The sequence below is a fragment of the Lonchura striata genome, chromosome 5 (assembly GCF_046129695.1).
Source record: "Lonchura striata isolate bLonStr1 chromosome 5, bLonStr1.mat, whole genome shotgun sequence".
NCBI classification, from domain to species: Eukaryota; Metazoa; Chordata; class Aves; order Passeriformes; family Estrildidae; genus Lonchura; species Lonchura striata.
In genome coordinates, this window is record NC_134607.1 from 53,933,442 (window position 1) to 53,958,125 (window position 24,684).

Consider the following 24,684-nt stretch of genomic DNA (forward strand, 5'->3'; position numbering starts at 1 on the left):
GGGGCCGCCCTCAGGGGCGCTGCGGGGCCGCTGCTCCCGCACAGGGAGCGGCGGCTCAAGTGCTGTAAGCACCATCTTCTAGATCTCGTGCACATCCTCGTTTTCCCTCTAAAATATCTTTGAATGAAGCAAGAGATCGAACGTCCTGATCGGTATTGGCATTCCTCTAATAAAGCTAACAGCGCTTTAATAAGGATTACAATTGTTTTCAACCAGTATATTAGCAGGTGGGCATTGGTGATGACACGCACACATATCCGGAGAAAGGGGACAAGGAAGCCCCGGGGCAGATGTCCCGCTTGCCGGCAGCGGGGCTGGCGGCTGGCGGCGGCTCGGTGCTCGCACCCCGCTCTGCTCAGCGCTCTGCCAGCCGGGCTCTGCAGCTGTACACCGGCGTGGCACTCGTGGCGATGCTAGAAGCGAAATATCAACAGTATTCCATCGTACCCACGTACACCTATCGAGAAATCAATGACACCACAAGACTCTGTAATCAAATAAAAATTAATTTTTATTCAAAACAAATTTTGATGAAAAAGATGAGCATTAAAAGCCATAGATCTAAACAGTTTTACACTGCAAACAAATCTTTCTAGAAAGTGTTATGAAGTTGCATTCTCATTTGCTGTAGCCAGTTTGCTTTTTTTTTATTTCACTATCAGCTCTACAAATATTAACTAAGGCCAAACAGAAGCCTTTCTCCCTTTTACAGTTGCATTAACAGGAATGGTAGAATAACATAGATTCTTTCTTTGGTTCTGTTAGTGTCTGTTCATAGCAGGATTACATAGCTATAATCTATTGGAAAACGATTCATCCACATGACAAACATGACATCAAGAATCTAGATCACTCAGTGTGAACTCTGCAGGGGACACAGCAAAAAAGCTACAAAATCTAAAATTATTTAGGCAACTAAAATCAACAGACAGGGTTGAGTGTCTCTTGCCAGCTAATTTAGGGAATAACTATTGTGTATTTCCAGTGTGTAAGCTTTTTCTTAGAGAAAAATTCCAGATGGTGGAAATTGTGTTACTTTATTTTTGCCTCCACGCTTTTCACATGGATCAGAGAAGAAAAGACAGGAAAGAAAGAAAATAAAGAATTTTCTTTTTTCCTTCTGAAACCCGCTGCGTCAGATAATTCTAGTTACTCACTGATGGCCAGTGGTTCTGAAGTGTGGGTGGTAATGGGGCTCTCCTTCGTCACAGTGACCATCCTGCCTCTGCTGGCTTTCAAAGGAGAGCTGCTCCAGTGACTCAGATGGGAATCTTGCAGAGAACCAGGAAAGCGAAAAAGCAAGAATCAAGATGGAGTTCAGGGGCACAAGGAGGAAATGGCTGAAGGAATGAGGAATAGAAATCATAGCTTATAGAAGTGGGGCTAATGCACACAGCAAAAAGAGAGGAGAGTGTCAATCAAGAGAGGGATCTGGACAGCAAGAGGCAGAAACAGCTAGAAAATTAAAACAGTAGATATTACTAGACAAATATAGGGGGGAAATGTGGGAGAAGTAAATATGAAGCCATCCTGTTGGGGAGAGAGGAGAACCACATACTGAAGTTGGTTTGTTTGATTTCTCTTCTAACTCAGTACATAAAGGAAACATGTATAACACCTTTATATATATATATATATAAAGATTATTTCAACAGTGACAAACTCCCCTTTTGAAACATCTCCCACAACACAGGCAGGATTTTGTTGGGGGTTTTTTTGTAAAAATATAAATTCATGCAGCTACAGGTCTCACTAGTTTATTTTCAAAAAATCTCTGTAAGGGACACTTGAAGTTCACTGTGGCTCAAATAAAAGTAAAGATATTTCATTTAGATATCTTACAGTTTTTGATCAATAGTATTAGAGATTGTTTGTGACTTTTTAATTGTCATATTATATTAGTTCTGGCTAGATCAACATTTCACGTAACAGCAAGGTTCATCCTCACACAAAGAAAGCAATGTATAAAGAGCTGTAAAATATGTAGAGGAGCCCAGGAAAATATTTCAATGCATTTCACAGACACAGTCTTCGGAGGAATATACTGCGTAAATATGGTCAGAAAAAGTCTTGAGTTTGAAAGCTCATTTAGACTTCTTTGCTGCCTTAGTTGAGCAAGCTGAAAATAGTTGTTAGAGCAGATAAATCCTCTAGCTCCTGTAGCTCAGTGGCATGTCTGTAGAGAAGGTTTTGTTGCTATGTACACATACTGCTGGTTGTACCTGTAGTCTAATCCATGCTTAGTCTTTGTCACCTTGACCTGAATCCAGCCTGGCAGGATAGAGACCAAGTGGGGAATTAGTGTTGGGAGTACAAGCTGTGTTCAGCATCTGAATCAGCAGATCCTGAAAGGATCCAAATACTTTCACTGTCCCATAAAATTGTGGCAGAGATATCTGTGACTAAGTAGTGTGCTATTTGTGGTAGAGACTTAAAACCATACATCTTGGTAGGTAGATTGCCTGAGAAAATGAATCTTTTTAGCATTACAAAGTCAAAAGACAGAATTGCTTTTAAGTGCCATAGTGCTATGATAAATCTTGCCCAGTTAAACTCAGAGGGGTTTTTACCACTAAGCTCAGTAGGACCAGAGTACAATTTTTAGCACAGAGCACATCAGTGGATATAAGGCCTAAAGCAGTTTATTAAGCTATTACTCAGACAGATGAGTTATATGGGACTGCTGACCACGTAAGCATTCTCTCCTTTGCTGTTCAGCCTGGATGTACAATGTGTACAGTTTCGTGCTGCTCTTCTGTCTTCATCACCAAGTGCCTATAACTACAGAGGAAAAGGATGTTCTCCTGACCAGTACCAACTCATTAAAATGGTATTCAACAGAAAAATAAAGAGGGAATTTTTTAGTCTACAAAAGTTTTTTCCCATGTATATTGTTTCCATATATTACTGGCTTCAGTCCTGACTGTGCTTTCATTTCCATTAGATTGATTCCATTCTAGCCATAATAACTAAAGATTTTTTCCAAATTTACACACAGGTGGGTAGACCACACACTCAGCAGCTGAAGGGATCATGACTACATCCAATACAAGCTCAATTCCTAAAGTTTCTGTCAAAAGTATGGCTGTGCTTTTTTCAGAAGCTCAGCACTGGCCAGCTTAGAGTTTGTCCTAAGGTGTAAGGTACCATAGGATCATAGAATCTGCTGACTTGGAAGACACTCATCAGGTAATTGAGTCGTACTGCTGGCCCTACACAGGACACCCTAAGAGTCACACCACGTGTCTGAGAGAGTTGTTCAAATCCTTCATGACCTCTGACAGGCTTGGTGCTGTGACCACTTCCCCGAAGAGCCACTTCCAGTCCCAACCACACTCTGAATAAAAAGTTTTCCTTATATCTAACTTAAACCTGCCCTGACTCGGTTTCATGCCATTTCCTCACGTCCCATTGCTGGTCATGAGAATGAAGAGATCTCCTCTTCTCCAGGCTGAACAGACCAAGTGACCTCAGCCAACCCTCATAACATTGCCCTTCCAGCCCCTTCACATCCTAGAGGTCCTTCTTTGGGGGGTCTCTAGCAGTTTAATGTCTGTTTTATATTGTGGCAACCAAAACTGCCCCCAGCACCCAAGGCGAGGCTGCCCCAGTGCAGAGCAGAGGGGACAACCCCCTTCCTTGCCCGGCTGGTGATGCTGTGCCTGATTCCCCCAGGACACCCCAGGCTGTCTGGTGCCTCCTGGCTGCCAGGGCACTGCTGGCTCATGTTCAACTTGCCATCCACCAGAAGTCCCAGGTCCCTTTCCGTAGTGCTGCCTTTCATTTCCCATTCTAACACACATAACCAGGACTGCCCTGTCCCAGGTGCACAGCCTGACACTTTCCCTTGTTAAGCTTCATTTTGTTGGTGATCACCCATGTCTAATTTGTTATGATCTCTCTGCAGGGCCTCTCTGCCCTCAAAGGAGTCAACAGCTCCTCCCAATTTAGTGTCATTGGTCAGCTTTAGTATTCCTTTGAGTCCTGCATCCAAGTTGTTAATTAGGTTGAAGAGAACTGGGCAGGGAATGGAGTCCTGCAGAACCACACAAGTGACTAGCACCAGCCTGTCCAGTAGTTCAGCCTCTCCACTTCTGTCTGAATCTGGTTGGCTACACATAAAAAGTGACATAGGGTTGATCCACTAGGCAACTTCACAAAATGAATTGTCACCTAAGTCACAGTCCAAACAGGAATTGAGGAGTATACAGCATGGAAATTTCTCCTTTCAATTACATCAATGCAGCGCCAGTTGCCAGGGGAGGCAGAACCTGCCATTTGACTGCCATTCCTCTGCAGCACAAGCAGAGGAATAAACACACACATTCACAAAGAATTTATCACTAAGTTTATAAACTGCTCTGCTAGCCTGCCTGAGCCAGCTAGGTCAGAGCAGTTCTGGATGTTGCAAAATGAGTTGCAGCATAACAGCAGATGAAGTCTTGGGTGCCTTCAGCTGATACAACTTTGCTTCTTGGAGTTATTTGGGACACCAACACAAAGTATTTTCAGACTACACTGCTGGTAAGGGTTGTTTCATCCAGTGATTGCTAACACTGCACAATGGCGGCTTCTTGGCAACAAGTGAAACTTCTCTTTCTATGCTGTTAAACAGAACTGCTGTATTTTACTCTCTGCCTTTCTAATTTTGAGTGTTAAAGCAGTTACCAGAGTGTGCTATGCACTCTCCAAAGCCAGAGTTTTGAGCAATGGAGAGAACTGATGGTGAGGTGCATTTTTTTATGTCTAGTTTGCCTGGTTAGCAGGGATTATTCAGCCCATGTCAGAAACAGACAAAATCATTCCTGGTTGTGAGAGAAGCTGCTGTTTGTGAATGGAGTTAGCCTTAATATAGAAGAGGTTCCTGGAACCCATGTGAAACTCAGCATGACAAGACCTTGGAAAGTCTGCAGGTGACACAGCAGCCCCTGTGCCACTTCATCAAATAGGAGAAAACAGGAAGTACACTGTGATTGCAAAGCAATCTGTTATAGCACTGTTTCTGCTCTATTCTTGAAATAAAAATAACATCATTCCCAATGGCTGCCAGTGCCAGCTGACAAGACCCCTGCTTTATGAATAATAAAGGCAAACACTTTGCTTAATGTCAGCTATATCTTTTTTTGGCACATGTGACCAAGGTTTCTGACAATAATATAAAAATACATTTTAAGTTTCTAATTTTAAATTTAAAAAAAAAATCCAAAGTGAGTCCAGCTGCTTGGCACAATAGCAAAATATTTGCATAGCAAATTTCACACAAGCTTTGGATAAAAGCAAGGATGATACCTAGTTTGATGTTTGCAGTTTTGCCATGTCACAACTCTAAGTGAAACTCAACAGGTTTTGGTTAAAATTGCAGCAGAGCAGAATGCTCAGATCTATCAAGTGTATTAAAACTGGGCTTTGTGCTCAATGGAATAACTTTATCACTGTCAATCAAATAATTTGTTACTGAGAAAGAAAAATCGATAGGGGTATGAGTGATTGGATAGAAAGTTTAAGAGACAATATTCATCATCAAATAAATGTAAATATTTTTATTTTAAAAAATGTTAATGGCACCTTAGAGGGGCAGTCATGACTACACAACCAAATATACAAAAATTACATTTTCATATGTTGAATCTTTCCACAGTGCTACACAAAATGGAAATACTATGAGAAACATTGCAGGTCACACACCAAGACAATTAACTTTAGTCAATAAAAGTAGACAATTTTTGGTACACCTTGATACTACCAGACCCAGATTCGCTGGGTAAAAAGGAAAGGTGGCTCTGTGCAAAGCTTTCCAACAACAGTACAACTTAATATGCTAAACGTACAGCAAATCAACCATACTAGACAGTTTGACTTGGCCTCATGCAGTCCTTATATACAGAATCATCTCAGTTGGATTTTTCAGGGAAAATAAGCAATTTCATTGACTAAAATAAAACTTTTCTTTGTCTTTCACTGTTGCAATGTAAAATTGTCTGATACTTTGTGCAGGATTAGCATCAGAGAGACCATCCCAAATTTATCTGAAAACAAGCCCTTCATCATCTGTACTTAAAGGCCATGTTCTGGCATGATGGTGAATGAAGATAGCATATATTTGGTTGATTTAAAATAGCAGAGAACATATTTGCCTGATTACTAGTTCTAGATGTACTTTCAGAAGGGATTAAATTCTGCTATCAAAATTAAAGTGTTTAATTACATTAATGTCTGTTTCTCTTCTGTTGTATCATTGAATCCAGCAGTAAAATGTCTCAATCACAGTGGGAAGGGACTTGGTTTGGACAACCAAACAAGAAAATTTGCTCTTGTACCTTCTAAATGAACTACAAGCTTCTGCATTTTCTTGTTTTGTTCCTCAATTTCTTGTTCAATGATTTTGATTTCAGAAAGCACTAGTTGTTATTGTGCAGTTAACTTTGTATCAAACATAAGTGTGAACTAATTCAACTTCAAATGTTTGAGTCCTTGTTTATTATGTAATTCAGTAGCTAATAATTAGCTGGCAACCCTTATGATTGCAAAACTGAACCTTATGCTTACACTGAATTTGTCTAGCTTTGACTCCTGATGAGTGGATCACATATCTTTCCTACATCAAATTGTCTTCACCCTTTGCATTGCTATTCCCCAGGTAAGCAGACATTATTTGTTCACAGAAAACCATTGGCTTTTAAATATCCTTCCTGGAGGGCAGACATCAGATCTATATTGATAGATGTCCTGCAGTAGAGGCACTGCATAACACAAACATTTTGATATTAAACTAAAATACAGTGAAGTTTTTTAGTGCCTCTCTAAGAATTCAGAGCAAATAGACATCACAGGACTGCAATAAAATGAGAAGTTGCATGAATGTATATAATATAAAGCAGAAAGAAGGAATTTAAACTGGGTCTCAATCAGTCCTGCCAATCACTAATTGGACTTTCAACAATAATGGAGTTGAAGCTAGCAAAGAGATACATTAGACAATTTTTAGAGGAAACCTCATGTAGTCCTGAATGTTGAAATAGGAGAAATCAGGACAATTGTGCTAACTTTCATAAGAAACTAAATCTCCAGAAACCTCCAAACAAAAAGCTAACAAACAGTAGAAAAGGTATTAACAGCTTATTGAAGGGCTTTTCCATCAGAGAAATACTACCAAAGTGAAGTGAAATACTTGCATACCAGGCAGCACCAAGCAGAAAAGACACTGTCTGGCAACTTTTTGTTGAGTGGGAGTGTTTTAGAGGCTGATGAGTAGATGTAAGAAGTATCCTAAGAATGTCTGATGTGTTGTATGAGAATATAAAAGCAAAAGGTATCCTGACAGAACATGGTTAACTGATTGAGAACAGAGAACTGCAGGTCTTTGGGTTGGCCTAGGCATACTTTCACAGGAAGCAGAGCTCAGACTGCAGGCCAGATACACACTCTAATAGGTAAAATACACAGTCCCAGCCTAAAGGGGGGAAGTGATGCCCATACTGAAGCTAATAGCAGAGGCATCAGCTCTGGCTAGCTCAGGCACCAGCCTTCTCTTGACCCTGAGTATAGGCACAGGTGGCTAGCCTGTCCCACCATGGAGCTGTTTGTATCTGTTTCCTGTCGGAAAAAGTTATGAAGAACTTTCCTACATGGAAGCTGCCCCAACAATCTGCAGACAGTCTTCCTGAAGCCCAGTTTTAGGGACAGCTAATGATTCACTGCAACAAGAAGAAAAAAGCTCATCTCCTGTAAAATCCCAGTGTCATACTCATGCAACCTTTTTACCAGTAGCCCTTTAAGTCTCTGGATGTGGAGAACCATCTACCTCTTTCACCAGGTTTTTCTTCCAGTCTACTGAGCTAACATGGCATATGGAAGACTTCACCACTTACCAGTGTTAGCACAAGGGAGGAAATACAATGGTGAAGGCAGGATGGGAGACCTCCCTTCTTGGGTGGCCTTCCACATGGCAGAGCTCCCGGAACTAGTCTCACTCTGTACAAAACTATAACAGTTTCACTCAAAAGCAGTCATTTGCCCTTCACTTTACACTTTTTATTATTTTCTTGATGTGTGTCACATCCTTCAGTGATTTAAACCCAGCAGAGAAAATAACCTAGAGAAAAGATGCACCCATTCACCAATTAGGTTGTTTTAATTTACATAACTAATGCTATGCAGCCTTTATAGCTTTTTCTATGTCCTCTGCCAGATGTAAAGCCAATATGGAAGCACAAGACCTGTTTCCAATTTAGAATTTAGGCCCTGTCAGATTCTGTCAAGACAGTGAGCAATCTTTTGCAGAGACATAAATTTTAGATTCTACCTTCATTTTGCACCGAGGTTATCTTCCAGAGCTATAATAGGATGCCCTTGGAGCAGAAGCCTTCACATTCCCAGGTGTGAAGGGAAAGTGAATTACCACACCAACATCCTTTGTTATAAGAAAAATACTAACCTTTCTCCTACCTGTCCTTGAGGCTACCTGATGTAACATTTCAACTACATAAAACAGCAATGGGAGGATTATATAAATGTATAATCATGCAATAGGCAAAGGAGTTTTTCTTATGTAAACATCATTAACACATGGTATTCCTTTCTTGAACATCTACCTTTCTGAACCCATTCAACAAAATGCTAAACTATTTTCTCAGGAGGCCAATGCAGAAGCTGGCTGTGCAAACTGAAGAGAAAAACAGAGAGTATAATAGAGATGGCAAGAAAACACCATGAAAAGTCACAGCATTCTTAGGATCAGAATCAGTAATTGGTCTTGTTTGGGCTTTTGTTTGTTTGGTTTTGGTTTCCACTCCACTTCCCACTTGAGATGAGGTAGGGCTAGGTTAAGATAACATGGGTGTGCCTGATCTGATCCATTTCCAGTGACTGCACACCAGCAGAGTCCTTCCTGATTCTCTGTGCAAAGACTTAGGACATATAAAGAATTCTTTAAATATTTATAAGTATTTAAATTGAATTTTCTAAATGCTAAGTTGTATCATTATTTATTAAGTTAATTCTGTCCTTTCTTTAGTTCCTGAAGCCACAAATAGTAACTATTCACTGTTTATCTGATTGTGGTAAAATGTCAGAGTTCTTCCCTGCCTTCCCCTCACCCACTCCCTTTCCTTAGCATAAGGTCTTCACAAATTCTATACAAACTATTGCACTTGATTAAAAAGAAACATACACATCAAACTATGCCCTCCCTCCCATAATACCAGCATAAAAAATACTGCAACTGAAAAGAGAATATGTAATGACAATTATTTTCACAGTTACTAACACTGAACATCAAATAAGTGAAGACACTTTTTTTCACTTAATGGAGTGTGGAGAAGAATTCTGGTTGTGGTAGCTTGTTTTGTGGTGGTTTTTTGTTTGCTTGTTTATTTTTAACAAAGATCTTGGTTTATATGATGGCTGAAAGTCAAGCTGATTTTATGGATTTTTTTTTTTTTCAGTTATTAAATCAGCAAAATAAATTCTAGTGGGAAAACAAACCCAACCCTGTCTCCTAGTAGTGATACTGCATGTTAATACATTATTTTCAGGAATGTTTGTTGAGAGTTCCTATATTTACAGAATTGAACTACCTGCTCTCCCTAAGAAGCTGTTCCCTCGTATTTCTGCCACATTCTTGAATCTGACAGAAGAAATAAATCCACTGTACCCAGGGTCCCACCACCTGTATGCTTTTCATTCAGTCAGAACACGCCAACAATTCAGTGCTAACAAAGGCTAACCTCAATGTTGCCTTTCTGTGTACTTCTTTCCCCTTGCAGGTTGCAGGGCTTGAATAAATGAGTGCTTTGATGTGGATGACAACTTACCTACCAGTTACTTGCTTTTTAACTCCTTTACAAAGTTGCCTGGAGATGTCATAATTCAATTCAGCCCATCTTTGGAAGTCTTAAGCCACATGTATGTGTTTCGTGAATGTGATAAGGAACAGTGCCAGGACAGAACAATTGCTAACTGTGGTCAATAGTCATTACTGGTTTCATTTACAAACAATACACTCTGTGCAAAAAGTTACTAGCAGAAGCATCAAGTTTTGTTAATCTTGAAAACTCAAAATCCCATGCAATGATACCCATTAATTTAGAACTATCAATACACATGACTGCATAGTTCGGCTTATCAGTCTAGTTGGATTCAGAGAGAAAATTAACTATCATTGTAGCAGAGCTGATACGCATTATGGCACTCCCTCTTGATCACACTCTGTGCACTCCAGCCTAGCAAAAAGCACACCTGACACTTGCAGTCGCTGGGATCCCTCCCAGACCATCATACCATCTCTTGTGGGTATGGGTTTGGAAAGTGGAAAACCTTTTGGGTTAAGGCAGAAGACTGACTTAAGTGAGCAGTTCATCACAGATACAGCCAGTTAGACAAACTCAGATTGAACAGGCAACTGACTGCCAACAAGTATACTTTTATATATTTACACCAGAATTTGTATACACACAGTGCTTAAAAAACAGGGAGGGGAAGAAAAAAGGGGAGAAAAAAGAAAAAAAGAAAAAAACCAGGCAGTCAAACAGCTTCATCTTGGTATAATCATCCTTTCTATAGCACAAATGATATGATCCCAGTTTTTACAAAATATTGCCAGCAGTGTCACTGCAAAAAAAGTGCAGATGATATGAAAACGGCTCTTCATCATAGGAGCAATGAACTTTGCAATAGTAGAAACACACACTAAGATGACAGTCATGAAGGCCAAGATAACATTTATACACTTCCCCAGGAGCACTTTGGCATTAACTGTTTCAGACTGCTGTGCTTGCTGTTCTTGCTGATGGAGCTCCAGTTTGGAAACCCGGGTCTGGCATGATTCCAAGGCTTCCTGGAGACAGAAAACAAGAATTAGGGCAGCCATATTTCCCTTCAATGTTTCTTCACATTTTAGCTGCAGAGCCATCCATTAGCTAGATTAGAATGTAATTTATTATAGACTGCTAAAATTTCAATGAACCACCAACTTTTAAAATAATAAATGCACATATATATGAGTGAGTATGAATGAGTGTGTCACTATTTGCTCAGGCATAATCAAGGCCAACACCACTGTCCAAACTGTAGGTTTGTTCTTTTTTTGTGCTCAAGAAAAAGTATCATAACTTTAACGTTCATGACAGTTGTTTCCTATATATACTGTTGATATAAATTACTAGTAAAGCTGTTGCCACAGCAACTATCACTGCACCAAAACAGCAAGAAATTAGTTTCTTTGTATATTCTATAGAAAACATTAGGGTGGGCTTGCTGTGATACTAGGTGACTCTATTTTGCAACATGTAGCAGCACTTGGTTTACACTGCCTCTGTAGTCTACATTGATTTTGCTTTCAAAGCTACCCATTCTACAGTGCTGGGCTTGAGTCCTCTGTGAGATCTGGCCTTCTCCCTCTGTGTGAAGACAGTGGAATAACCTGTGGAGATGCTTTTATGGATTCTCTCCCACATGATCTATTCTGCTTCACACTTTGTTCTAAAGAAAGCAGACCTTTCTCTTCTGCTTGAGGATGAACTAAAAGTGGTCTTTCAGTAAAATGCTTCCTAAAGACACTACCCCCATGCTTAAGCCCTCCCAAAGCAAAACAGGAAAACTTCCAGCTGTTTCACTGATTTGCCAAAATGCCAGCTCTTTCCTGGAGTTGGGATTTGGGCATCACTGGGTAACGTGGTGCAAAACTGTAATTTCATGAGATTGATCAACTTGACAGAATCTTTTACCAGTGTGTGACAAAGAAAACCAATGCTCCGCCATCCCTACTTTCTCGCTCACTCTCAAACTCCAGATATTTTCCTTGCACTAGCAAGGTTGTTCACCTGGTCACACACAAAGCTGTTTCAAAACAAACATTTTTGTATAAACGCCCAGAGAGTTATCAGCTTTCGCTTGCTGGGTCAGTTCTTCATTGTTTCAGCAAGTTGAACTGGCTTACCAATTGACTGCAGGCACCAAGGTCACCACAGAGAGTGTGGCACAATGATTTACACAAGGCTGCTTCTGTTACTGCTCTAGGAATTAGTAATAATAATACAGAAGATTGTTACTACAGTTCTTAATGGGTGGCACAAAGTCTGTTATGGTCAGGTATGTTCTCCACTACACACTAATGAACTTCCCTGGTCTTTCTTCCACTCTGACTGTAAGTTATCCTCAAATTGTCTTGTGCTGCTTTAGAGAAAGTCCAGCTGCAAAAGTCTGATACCTGCAGCTCTGCATTGAGAGGCTGAACACGTCTTTAAAACTATCTGCACATCTCTTAATGACAAAGTTAGGCTGTTACTCAAAATATCTAGAGCTTAAATCCTTTTACTCTATTTTAGCTAATTTTCCAAAGCCCCAAAGAGATGGGTTTAAATGGGTCCAGCTGTACAGAGATAAAAGAAAAAAGGCTGTGTCAACAGACCACTTCATTAAGGAATCTCTGACACCCCTCCAGAAGTCTTTTACAAGTCTCTGACACCCCTCCAGGATTCTGCTAATGAGTTAGGGAATATTTCACAGTCCTTCTGTTGGACAACTCAGGTTTCATTACCTTTTTACATCCTCAAGATGCCTTCACAGAAATGAGTCCTCTTTTCTTTGAATCTGTGAGAGACCTCTCTTGTTTAAACCTACAATGAAACCTATGATGTGCTTAGATTCAGTACCATCCCTTTCCCATTCTGTTCCCAGGAGCTTCCTAATTCACATTTAGGAAACTGTGATCATCCTGCTGCCTGCACTTTCTCTGTTTAGAAATGTGAGCACAGGTGTATATAGGTCAAGTTTTAGGTTCTTGTACCATCTGAGCCAATACGAAGACAGTCTTTGAGCATTCCTCAGTTGTTCATGAATAGGTAAGGCACAACTGTGTTTTCACCACTTTCTCAGACTTTGAGTGGAAATATTATGCATTATGCAAGTGCTTGTATTGTATAAAATATTCAAGTATGTATGTAACTACATGCTGTCAGGACATACTTGTAGACACTGTTACTGGTTTTTGATTGCAGTCAGACATGACTACAACTGATCACCAAGATGAAAACACCCCACAGCTTTGATCATAGAGGTTGTTGTGACTATGGCTTAAACCTCTTTAATTATAACTAGAAAATCTACAAGTCTATTTATGAATCATCTCTCTTACTTCTTACCCTAAGCTCAATTTATAATAAATCTTGCCAGTGAAAGTCTGGAGAAAGTCTGAGTAAGAAGTTTATGTCAGGACATTGTCACAAGTGTTATGTCACACAATGCAAGGAGACTTGATTCCTTCCTCCTCTGTGAAAGAAATTAAAACAGACCACTCTTCAACCACAAGTCTGCCTAGGCCATATAATCAGTTTCAGCAGAAAAAAAATCCTGAATCCAGAGAAACGAATGGACACTCTCACTGATTCAATCTGCTGTGTTAAAACAGAGAAAATAAGGGTTTATATCTTTCCCCATATTTCTTATTTAAAAATATGTAGAAAAATATAAGTGTTTAATGGTACAAGATCTCTATAAAATATTAAAAGATGATGATAAGGAAAATAAGTACCTGAACATCTCGTGATCGCTCGTAGGCCTGATACGCCACCTTCTCCTCTATGCTGGCTAGCTCTTGTTTCAAGTTTGCTGTCTCATGTTGATGAAGGTCAGTGAGGTCATTTAACTGGTCTTCCAATCTTTCATATCTTATTAGGAAAAGAAATCTAAATTTAGTGCCTTCTATTTAAGTAACGCAAATCATGAAAACAATTGCACATTTTAAAAGGTAATTTCTCAGCATACAATGATTCGTCTGACTGGCATTACAAAGTACATATAGAAATCAGTAAAAACTTTGCAAACTTTCCATAAACATTTATTCAACAATCTGAAAGCCTTTTGAGTGTTTCTTGCTGGCAGTAGGTGCTAAAAAGCAAATATTCGTACAACATTGGCAAATTATATAAAATATAAACAGTGCCTAAGGATATCCAACTCACATTCTTCACTCTTCATTTAGCCAAGAAGATATGGCTTCATAAGTAAGTTTGAGCCAGTTAATAGCTCACCAGTAATGACAGGAAAAATATGTTCTCCCTCATACACAACTGCAGGGCTCTGCCACTTATGTACAGTCTGTTCTGGCATGTTTCTACATGTTAAAGCAGTTCAAGTAAACCACCAGAAAACTAGATTTTTTTTTTTTTTTTGGTGAGTTTGTCACTTGATTAACAACAAACAGGCAAACACTGCAGTCAGCACAAAAATGATGGAGGCAAAATTTTCTAGAAATGGGTAGCAGGAGGCTTGAGATTTTATTGGCAGAGAGCTGACAGAAAAGGCCACTGCTTTCTCCTGAAACCAAGTAATGAGTTCAGTAGGCCACTTTCATTGTTCTTTCCACCCTATATTACCTCATGATATCAAACCTTTCATTGTATTTCAAGAACTATAAGCAAGGGAGACATGAAATATTGCCCTTCATACTAAGATTTTGCTCACTGGCATAGTAAAACTTCAAGAATCAACTGTCACTTTAACAAGCCATAGGAAAAATGGCATATAGGTACAGCAGGTGAAAGCCCTCTGTAGAACACATCATCCACTTTTCACAGAGCATGATAAAGGAATTAATTGTCACGTAACAAATGCAAGGTGAAGTTGTGCTAAAGCACTTCAAACTACATCTCCCAGCTGTATGTTACACCAGGGTACAAGGTGACATTGCATCCACAAGATAGCAACGTGCATGAGAAGTATTTGGACAAGGTACTCAGGAGTCAAGGGTATACTTATCAGCTGTCAGTCAGTTCTGCTATGCCACAGACTGATTAGCTTTTTTGGAGTCACATTAGATGAGAATCCTTCCACTAGCTACAAAACCATTGGCATCTCCTATACGCAGTACTCATATAATTCACATTAAAACTATGACAGAGGAGAGAGTTTTCTTATCAGCTTCTGACAAAAGGCAAAGGGCACTACACCATTTGATAAGAAATATAAATATTATATGTGTATTTTTGGTTATTGGGAAGAATTAAACATGTTGGTACCAGATATTGATTGGAATTATTTTTTCCTCTTGCTTCTGAAATCTCTCTCTCTGAATCACACACTTTCCAAAGAGTTTCTACGCCCATTCAAAAGTCATTTCAAGAGAACAGATAAAAAAAAAAAAATACCTATATCTTTCCTCTTGTAGCATCTGAGAAATAAAGCCATAGTCTCTTTTAAATTGGGTTTTTAAATTCTCAATATCATCAGCTAATTGGGACTGTGTCTCCTTGATTTCCCTTAGTTCCTCCAAAATCATGGACAGCTTTCCTTGGCTGTCCAGGGTACTTGCCACAGCAGGACTAAAGGAGGTATTCCCATTGCTGTCTGCCGATCCAGAGGTCCCACTTGAGCATTCATCATCACTAACATATTTTGGTTTGGCAACAATGGTGGCACTGCCCCCATAGGTTCTAGAACTTGTTTCTGGCCGAAATTCATCCAGGGTATTTTTGAGATGAGCAATGTTGTCTGCGCTACCAAATTTGTTTCGAATCAGGTTGGCAAACTCTCTAGACTTGCTGAAAACAAAGACAGGTGGTGTCAGAGATACACCCGGCACACCCGACTTGCTGCTCTCTGTTCCGTGCCCACTGCTACGAGATTTTCCATGTTGAACGTCTTTCAAGTTATCTTTGGAAGTATCCTTGGTAGCTTTGGAAGATCCATTTTGTTCAATATCCTTGAGCTTTTTGTGATACTGTTCCAATTTCTTCTGCAGCTGGGCAATGGAGTGGGCAGATTTCTGGTTCTTTTTCTCAAAGACTTGCTTAATGCGCCCAGCCTGTTGCTTGTCTGCACTGTTCACCAGTTTCAAATACTCAGCCACGTTTCCATCTCGAGCTGTTTGTTCAACCTTGATTTGCTCTGTAACCTTGAGAATTTTCTGTTTCAAGCTATCTGCACTGAGTTTGACTTTGTGAAATTCTAGAACCCCATCAGGTACATCAAAGTTCAGGTTGGTATCAGAACCTCCACGGCGGATGTTAAGTGGTAAACTCAGGGTATTCATGTCATGTCTTTCCACCTGAGAGAAGAGAAAAAGAGGTAAATGGAATTTGCCTAAAATATATTTTTTTTAAATCAAACATCCAGTTTACTTTTCCACATATAATGATATCAAGTACACAGTATAAAGTAACTTATATTAGCAAAATAATAATAAACTTTTCTTTGAAATTAAGCAGCATTTTTCTTGACTTCTACAGGTTAATAAACAGTCTAAGGAACTGCTTGTCTCTCTTAAAATAAAGATGAATTAGAGAGAAAAGTATTCAGAATAACTTATAGAATCACTGTAAGCTTTTCAGAATCACTTACAGTTTTCCACAAAATGAAAATAATACCTAGTTAGAAAAGGTTCCTAAATATATTTTTTATTATTAAGAGTTTCAAAGAGACCATGGCTGATAATAATTCTGTTTTTTCTCTTAGAAGTGGTCAAACATCAATGGAGATGTAATCAGATTTTTCCCTCTACAGCAGTGCTATATGCTATATACTGTTCAGTATATTTTCCCAGGTTAATGCCTTTTTTGATACATTCCATTCAAATTCCTCCCACAATTCCAAGTTTTTGGAAAACTTGCTGAAAGCAAGCTGTTGAAAATTTAGTGTATGCTGCAAGATGGAAGCAACAGCTGTATTTTAAAGCAGAGAGCACAGAGAAAGAATTGGCCTGTATTTGACTTTCCAGCTTGATGAAGGTGCTCAACAACTTGATCTGCCGTGCTAATTCAGTTTTAATAGGAGGTTCACTCAGTGGGATTTAAAGGGAGAAACTCAGGAAAGAAAACTGCATTCAGTCAAGTATAGGCTCTGTACACATTAAATGCTCTCTGGAAGCACAACAAAAACAATTAGGCAACTCAGTCACAGCACTGACCACAACAGATAATTTTATCTTCCTCAACAGAAAGGCAAGATAGTCTGATACAAAACATTAAAAGTGTTTCCTTATATAAAGTCAAAGTTATGGAGAACACATGAGAAGAATGGTCTAAACAAAATAGCTTCATCCCTCTTATCATCTTGGTTTAGTCTGTGTGACAAAGAAAGTTCATCTCATTGCAGCTACCACAGTGTTTTGTCTGTAGAGACTGCTTAACAAATGCTCTAGACATAATGGGTTTTCAGAGCTTTCATACCAGAGGGAACCAATATATTTCTTCAGGCAACACCATTGCAGAAACAAGGCAGAAGCTATATTCATCTCTACTACTTTATATTATTTATTTATATTATTATTATTATAGATTACCAAGGATTACAGTGGGAATTTTTCTTGATTTTTCTTTTGCTACTGCACCACTCAGGGCACAAACCAGCTAACCTAAAAATTCACATTCACCAATACCCAAAAAAAAGGCACTTGAAAAGTGCATATTGAAAGCATTCTGTACTTGACAATTTCTTTAGGAAAATATTGGTTAATGATGACCTTTAAGACTCAGACTCTATCCCAGGGATTAAACCAGTGCTGTGACAAAAAATCTACACTTACTAGTTTGTTTAAAACAACTGGTATTGATCCAAATGTTCAGTATACAAGAATTTCTTGAAACAACCTAAGATATTTTTTAATAAGCTTTGGCACAAAATGATACTGTAATTAGTCACAGAATTGTATACACACACAAAACAGATCCATCACTGATGTCACTCAGTACAAGCTGTACATAACTTCCAGGAACGGGTGGGTCTATATCTAACCTTTACACAGCAGTGTTTACTTCCTCAGTAAAAAACAGCCTAGAAATGTATTGTAATAATTGGATACAAGCCCAAACCAGATCCCCCTCCCTTATGTCCTCTCCTTCATGGGGCTCTCTATTGGTCAGCCTTCTCTGCCTTCCTGAAACTTCAAGGTCACAAAGGCAATACAGATAAAAAGAACAATAGCATCGAAGGAATACATCTGCTGAATGTTGCCATGCTTTTGGATATGAGGAAATCTGTTAGTGTGGGGCAAATCTGCTCCTGAATAAAACAAATCATAGGGTCAGTTCAAATTCAGCAAAGTTTAGAAAGGAATTGTTTTAAATTCCCAAAACACTGCTAGCAGTAGGGTTTTTTACTTACTGGATTAAGAGCTCACTAAGGGTACAAAAATGTTATATCCAACATATTTTTCTGTCTGATTGTATTTGGACAAAATGGCAGGTGTCCTCTGTCATCATGTTGCAAGGCTGGGTCAAGCAACAGAGGCTCTTGAAATCCTCTGCTGATGTAATACACCTTTTTTGGGGGGGAGGGGTGGAGTTATTTCTTGTTTAGGTGGGGGGCTGGTTGGTTGGGCTTCATGGGGTTTAGTGCTTCTTGGAGTTTTTGGTTTGGTTATTTTAAATGAGAAGCAAGCAGACAGTAGGAGAGTCAGGTATGTCTAGACAAGTGGCCTTTTACCTTTCTTTTACTTTGATGATCCATCTGTGATTGTTTTATAACTCGGCACAAATACTACCCCAAAGACATCAGATTTCCATCTTCAAATCCTACCCCAAATCCTTCTTCCTGCAAGTCTCATTCTATGATGAGAAGAATTAGCTTCACTTCCTGTTGTATTGAATGCCTCACTGTTTACATTGAGCACAAGACTCACAGTAGGAATCCGAAATGCTTCCTCATCCCAGCAGGTACTAGTGCCCTCTCCTGGGATGCAGGCTGAAATCCTCCCAGTGCAGGAGACTGAATGCACATCGTCTTCAAACTGTGTGAGTGCTCTTCCAGCTATGCTATGGGAGAAATGAGGAATGCCATCCTACATTGGATGGCAACAATGGTTCCTTCTATGACTCCTGGGTCTCCAGCATCTCACAGTGCCACCAAGCTGTTTATACCAAGCTGTTAATAATAAAGAAATTGCTGAGAGAAAAATACATTTACATACAGTAGCAGGCCCAACATCCTTTTGTAAGTGAGAAGCACTTTAAGAAAAAAGAATCATATGTATCTCATATTATGGTAATTAATGGAGAGCTGGGCATAAACAGTAGATGAGAAGCAGCAGTCCTGAGACATGTGGTACCACCAGGTAGACAGTAAGTCAAAGCACTGGCCCATAGTCTGAGAAAATACCAGAGACATGCCCAAAATCTTTCTTCTAGGAAAAAAACAGTGAAAAAACCAATTTGCATATGGTCCTGGGATAGCCATAGCTGATGTTAGCCTGAAAAAAGACACCTGGGGCTTGTAGAGAGACTACTGCACTTTATAGAGCAGTTCAATGCACACTTTACTACAATCCAGTTGATAACTAATAGTAATGTTTGTGCTGCTGAAATATGAACTTTTAAAAACAGTGAATATGAGCTTTTAAGAACAGTATCACAGATGACTAGATAGGTAACTCTCAGAGATAAAGCCCCAGTCCCCCTTTTCCCAGGGAATAAAGAAGATCTCCAGCTGCCTGACCATGCCATGTCCAGAGCTTCAGAAGGGACAGGAAAATCACTTCTTGGTGCAATGAACACAGAAGCACTGCTAGGAACCCTTCCCTGTATATGAATTGTTAGGTTTACTTTCTGTCTTAAATGTAAAGTGAAGGGCTGGGTAATAGGCAGCCTGCCATTCAAAAAGAAGCATTCAGAGCACTGTAGTGAAAACCCAATCACAGAAGCAAGGGTAGAGATTTCATTGGCATCACAATGATGCACCTGTTTCTTCACTTACTGTCTGCAAAAGCAGCACCAAGGTCAGACTTGCAGGCCATGCTATCAATGAGCCCAGAGCACAGTAGGACCCATGTTCTCCAATGCCACGGGTAAGACTGTTGGAGATTCCACATGGACAAGATCTGCTGAACAGGTGAAAATATCATATTTAATGGCCTATAGGGATTATTCATTGTATCCTCTTATTGGAAATATAAAGTAGACCTAGGAGACCTTATTTCTTCTGCAAAGATCCTGGGTGGGATCCATCTGGGAGAAAAAAATCCATAGTGAATAGAAAAAAAGCATCTACAAGACAGATGCATATAGGCATCAGGCTCCAGAAAGCCCACACTTTTGGGTTGTCTCACTAACAGAAACAAACCATGAAGACATAAAATTATCTACTTACTTAAATAGGCTTAGTTTACAGGTGTTTCCTTCTTTCACCTCATTACCATCACCAGTCATAGCTGTGCAAGCTAAACAAAAGCTCATGATGACAATTTAAGTCTATCTTGAAAGAGTTTCTGATGAATGCTTAGAAAAAAAATCCCATAAGGAGCATACAAAATAGCATTAAGTCAGCTTCAAAGCTCTTAGAATTTGGTAATAGCAACAAAATTCATCAGGAACAATTCTCTTTTTATCAGAAATATGCATATGCCAGAAGCACAGGTGTTCCAATGGGTAAAAGAACATGCAGAGGGAGTTTTAGTAAGTTTTCAGTATATTTCCAAGCAAAAATGTATTTGGGGAGAGACCTTCACCATCTCTTTCAAGTTCACTGTTCCTTCTAAAACCCACATAAAAATCCTTCATGGAAGTCTTAAAATAGAACTAAATCATCATAAAACATTTTAAGTTGGGTAAATTCAGCCCCCAACATTTTTGTACAGTATGTTACAGCAGAACACCTTCTACTTGTGTTTCTTTACAGAGCTACTTAATAGTAATATCTAGAAGTACCTACACACAGAATACCATGCTAATAATCATGCAGAGGGTTGAAAGTATATGGGAATGGAGGGAGTCAGCAACGTGTTTCTACTTCTTACTGGGGTAATGGAAGATCCTGGGTGATTTTTCTGAGACCACCTGGTAAATGCTGATGGAGTCAAATAACTGAAGGTGTTTCTTTCATCATCAATAGTTCCTCTATTACCTATTTACTCCCTATCTCCCCTTAAAAAAACACTGAAGCTGTAAGGCATCTCACTAACACACTATAGGTGTTTATTCCAGGTAGGAATCAAAGGAAATCCCAGATGCCCTTTGGCAAGTATCTGATCTTCAATATGTGAAAAATGCATATTTTATGATTGGCTTTTTGCAAATATTACAATGAATATTATATGCATAATGTTAGAAAGTTGTGCTGTATTAATTCTCTTAAGTAGTGTGTTAAATATATTTTTAGATTACAACACAATGCTAAAATAGAAACTGTGCTATGTAAGATACTTTTTAACTAGCTCAAGAAAGAGATGAGATAATCAAGAAATTCTTCACACAGAGATAACAGCAAAAGGGCACATAAAGAGTTACAGCCTCCTTATTGGAAAGGATGAACATTCTTCCACCTTCTCTCCATCTTTATGAAACCACCAGGATTAAGGGGAAGAATTTGACAAAAACCAGAAAAGTTCTTAATTTTCAAGGAATTTATACATCATGTATGAAATATGTGAATATGCAACAGGCTATTGCTTTTAAGGGTTATTCCTTTGTTCACAAGGCATGTTTTTGGCAGCTCAGTGCCCAAAAACATCCGGACATCTGTAATTCTTTGTTTTTTATGGTCTTGTAATTGTCCTAACTCTAAATTTTTATTACTCTAATTGTATTACTATTTTTGTAACCATTTTATTATTATTAAACTTCTAAAATTTTAAAAACCAAATCATTGGTGTTTTTCACAAATATTCAAAGGCTGGGAAACTTCAAGGCCATTCCATGAGTAAGGTATCATACAGGGGCAGAGTAGGCTCTAGAGATTTGAATCCTTTTGAAAATTTTCTGCACTATGCCAAGAAGGTCTGGTAAATATAAAAATTCAGTTGCTCTACTAAGACACTGAAGCAAGGCCTCAGATATAGACTAAACTACTAAGCATACTAGGCAAGACGTCAGCCTGAATCCAGGTCTTCTCAGGGTCAGTCTGATCACCTATCTTTCCCTCTATTTTAATTCATTAGCACCACAGAGTTGAGACTCTAAGCACAGGCACCTCAAGAAAGATATACATGTACTTACAATTTTTAAGTGAAAGAAACCCAAACAAATAAAAAAAAAAAAACCACTCAAAGTTGAAAAATGCTATAAAACAAATTCTTCAGAAAGCAAGTGCAAGAAAGCACATGCACTGAAGTTCTGGTGTAATGAGAAATACAGCTTTTACTCTCTTGATCTAATCTGTTCACGGCCAAATACTCGTGCATAACCTGTGACCCAAACAGTCAACTTCACACAAAAGTTAGTTTGCCTCAAATCTTATAGGCATGCTCAGTTCAAACCAGAAATACCCAGAAAGAACCTTTTCTCTAGTTTCTATTTAAAGGACTAAACTAAAGCCAAATTTTCTTGGTCACAGCTTGTGTGAAAATAAGTATTTAGATATGGTACTATTTCATATTAGAGCGATGGGAGAAGAGAACAATGGGGGGAAGAGGCAGATTTCTCCTTCACTGGTAACACCAGCTCCTTCAGAACCCAAGAACAGCCACTGAAAAGTCTCCAGTATCATAACTCACACTCAGTCCAGTTCCAAGTTTTTTTGGCAGCACAAAACTGACATAAGCAAACTGGTTCCAATACAAACAACTTCTGTACCTAGACACTGAAATCTGAAAAAAACATACCTCTATATGAAAGCAAGTTACTTTCAATTTACTGTACAGCAATCATGTGAAGAAAAAAAAGAATAAACATCACTGTCCTGGCTAGAGAAAAAATACAGTGATAAACCAATACTCACATTTACTAAGCTTAAGTTTCTTAAGCAGGCAAAAGGTAGATTCCACACCCCTTTGTTAACTATTTTGCTTCAGATCAGTCTTCCTCTTTAGATAAGCACCATTAATTAAAAACAAGTCAATAAAATACCTTCTCCTAACTCAGATCAAAAGAAAGGTAACTGACATGCATGTTCCTTATGTCTCAGGTTTACACGGCAACATCAGGAATTGCAGGAATTGCTTGAGAGCTCCAGGTGCTCAAAGGGTGGTTCCATCAAGCAGTGCTTGTAAGAAGCCTGCACTCCCATATCCCATGAAGGAGAGTGCCTTTCCCCAGCACAAATCCCTCAAAGAAACAGTGTGAGGCTGACATGAAGAGTGATGCCAGATATTTTGTATCCCTTCTACATTAATTGTTCAACTAACTTTTAGTGTTTCTAATAGGTGCTCTCCCTTCCCCTTCTCAGCTTTTCTTCCCCTCCCATTCAGTATTAAGATTTCTTTTTCTAAAGATGTCTGAATAGATGGCAATAATGAAATTTTACAGTCTACTGTGAAACATTCTGTGAAAAGCCAGCCTGCTACACATTTTCAATTACTAAATCCTTTTCCATGAACAGCTACATACCTGTTATGACTAATCACTTCTCATAGTTACAGATATGCTTCTGATCTCTCACCACTTGTGATTTAGAGTGTGCTTTCCTTTGTATCACTGCATTGTCAAACTTCTCATCACAAACTATTCCACACTGATAAGGTTGCAGCAGGTCACTTTCTCCCTCCACCTGGCTCTTACAGTCAACTCTTAATTTCATTGCTATTCAGATGGTCTAAGCATTTTCTGAAATCCTAGTTCCTGGAATTATACAATCATACAAGAAAATTCCAGGAAATACTGTGAAGTTTTTTTGCCTTCAGTTACAGAGAAATAACTCTCACATCTAACTTCATAGTCAACAATCAACCAAGTCCTCCTTTGCCCCAAAATAAAGACAACTCTAAGGCAATTTTAAATATGCAATTTGCAGACTTACAAATATCAACCCCACAGCTCAATGCTGATTTTAGTCTACCTAATTCGTGACTTTTATTACTTTGAGCTGGCAACATTACATAAGACCTGTTTTGTAAAGGGAACATTAAGGCTTTACAGCAGCAGGGAATTTTGGAAGTATTACCACTGAGAGACAAAACACTCTAAATCCATACAGACAGGCAAAATACTCAAGACTTGGAGATTTTGATTGTTTAAACCATGGCAAAACTTCTGTTTATAAACAAGAGAACAATAGTTCCACCAGGCATACTATCTTTTCATTTGCGTTAGTACAGCAGCAGCACATCCTGAGCATATAAACAATCACATCTTGTCCTGTACGTGAACTGAGTTGCTTACTTAAAAGAGCTTGCCATTTCCCCCTGCCCTGCATCTCTCCATGCTGGGCTGATAAAGTAAAATATTAAAAATACATGTCTTTTACATTAGCAGTTCTGCCTATATCCAGGAGTTTTAGTTCCTTTTTTATATAAAAGGTTTAATCAAAAGATAGGGTCTTTACTACATTACATGACTAAGCAGCTTATTTACCTCTCCACAATAAGTAGTATATCTCTTGACAAAACAACTTTATTTTATCAAACCTTCATTACTTATATACACAAGTACACTTTCACTATTTGCCACATTACACATACCAATGCATCTTTTGGCTCCATCCAAGGCTTGTATTTGTACCCAAACCACAAATAACCCCAAAGGCAGAGAACTGCATGAAGATTGAGCCACTAAAAATCAAAAACTTTGGCCATACTTCATGATCTACAAAATCTGAAAGAAACAAACAAAAAAAAAAACTCAAACCAAAAAACAAAACACACACACAAAAAAAAAAAAAACCCACAACAACCAAAAAGAAAGGAAGAATGCCCAGAAAAGAAAAAGTTTCATTTAAAAAACTACTTTAAAAAACTCCTTCTTTCATAGGGCAAAATAAAGAAAATCAAAATTTGAATCACACAGATGCATATTATGCAAGTCATTTATTATTTAATACCACTGC

The 24,684-nt window shown here is 38.8% G+C and overlaps 1 protein-coding gene across 4 annotated transcripts in view; it reads right to left on the minus strand.

The window, feature by feature from the left end:
- Nucleotides 1-5,513: 5,513 nt before the first annotated feature.
- Nucleotides 5,514-24,684, minus strand: part of TMCC3 (transmembrane and coiled-coil domain family 3) — a 133,111-nt gene continuing 113,940 nt past the window's right edge. For all 4 annotated transcript variants that reach the window (XM_021527981.2, XM_021527983.3, XM_021527982.3 and 1 more), the window contains exons 2-4: nucleotides 15,144-16,042; nucleotides 13,529-13,664; nucleotides 5,514-10,834 (exon numbers count right to left, since the gene is read on the minus strand). In XM_021527981.2, coding sequence (XP_021383656.1) covers nucleotides 10,532-10,834; nucleotides 13,529-13,664; nucleotides 15,144-16,042 — 1,338 coding nt within the window. In that variant the 3' untranslated portion in view covers nucleotides 5,514-10,531. The remainder of the gene's footprint in view (nucleotides 10,835-13,528; nucleotides 13,665-15,143; nucleotides 16,043-24,684) is intronic.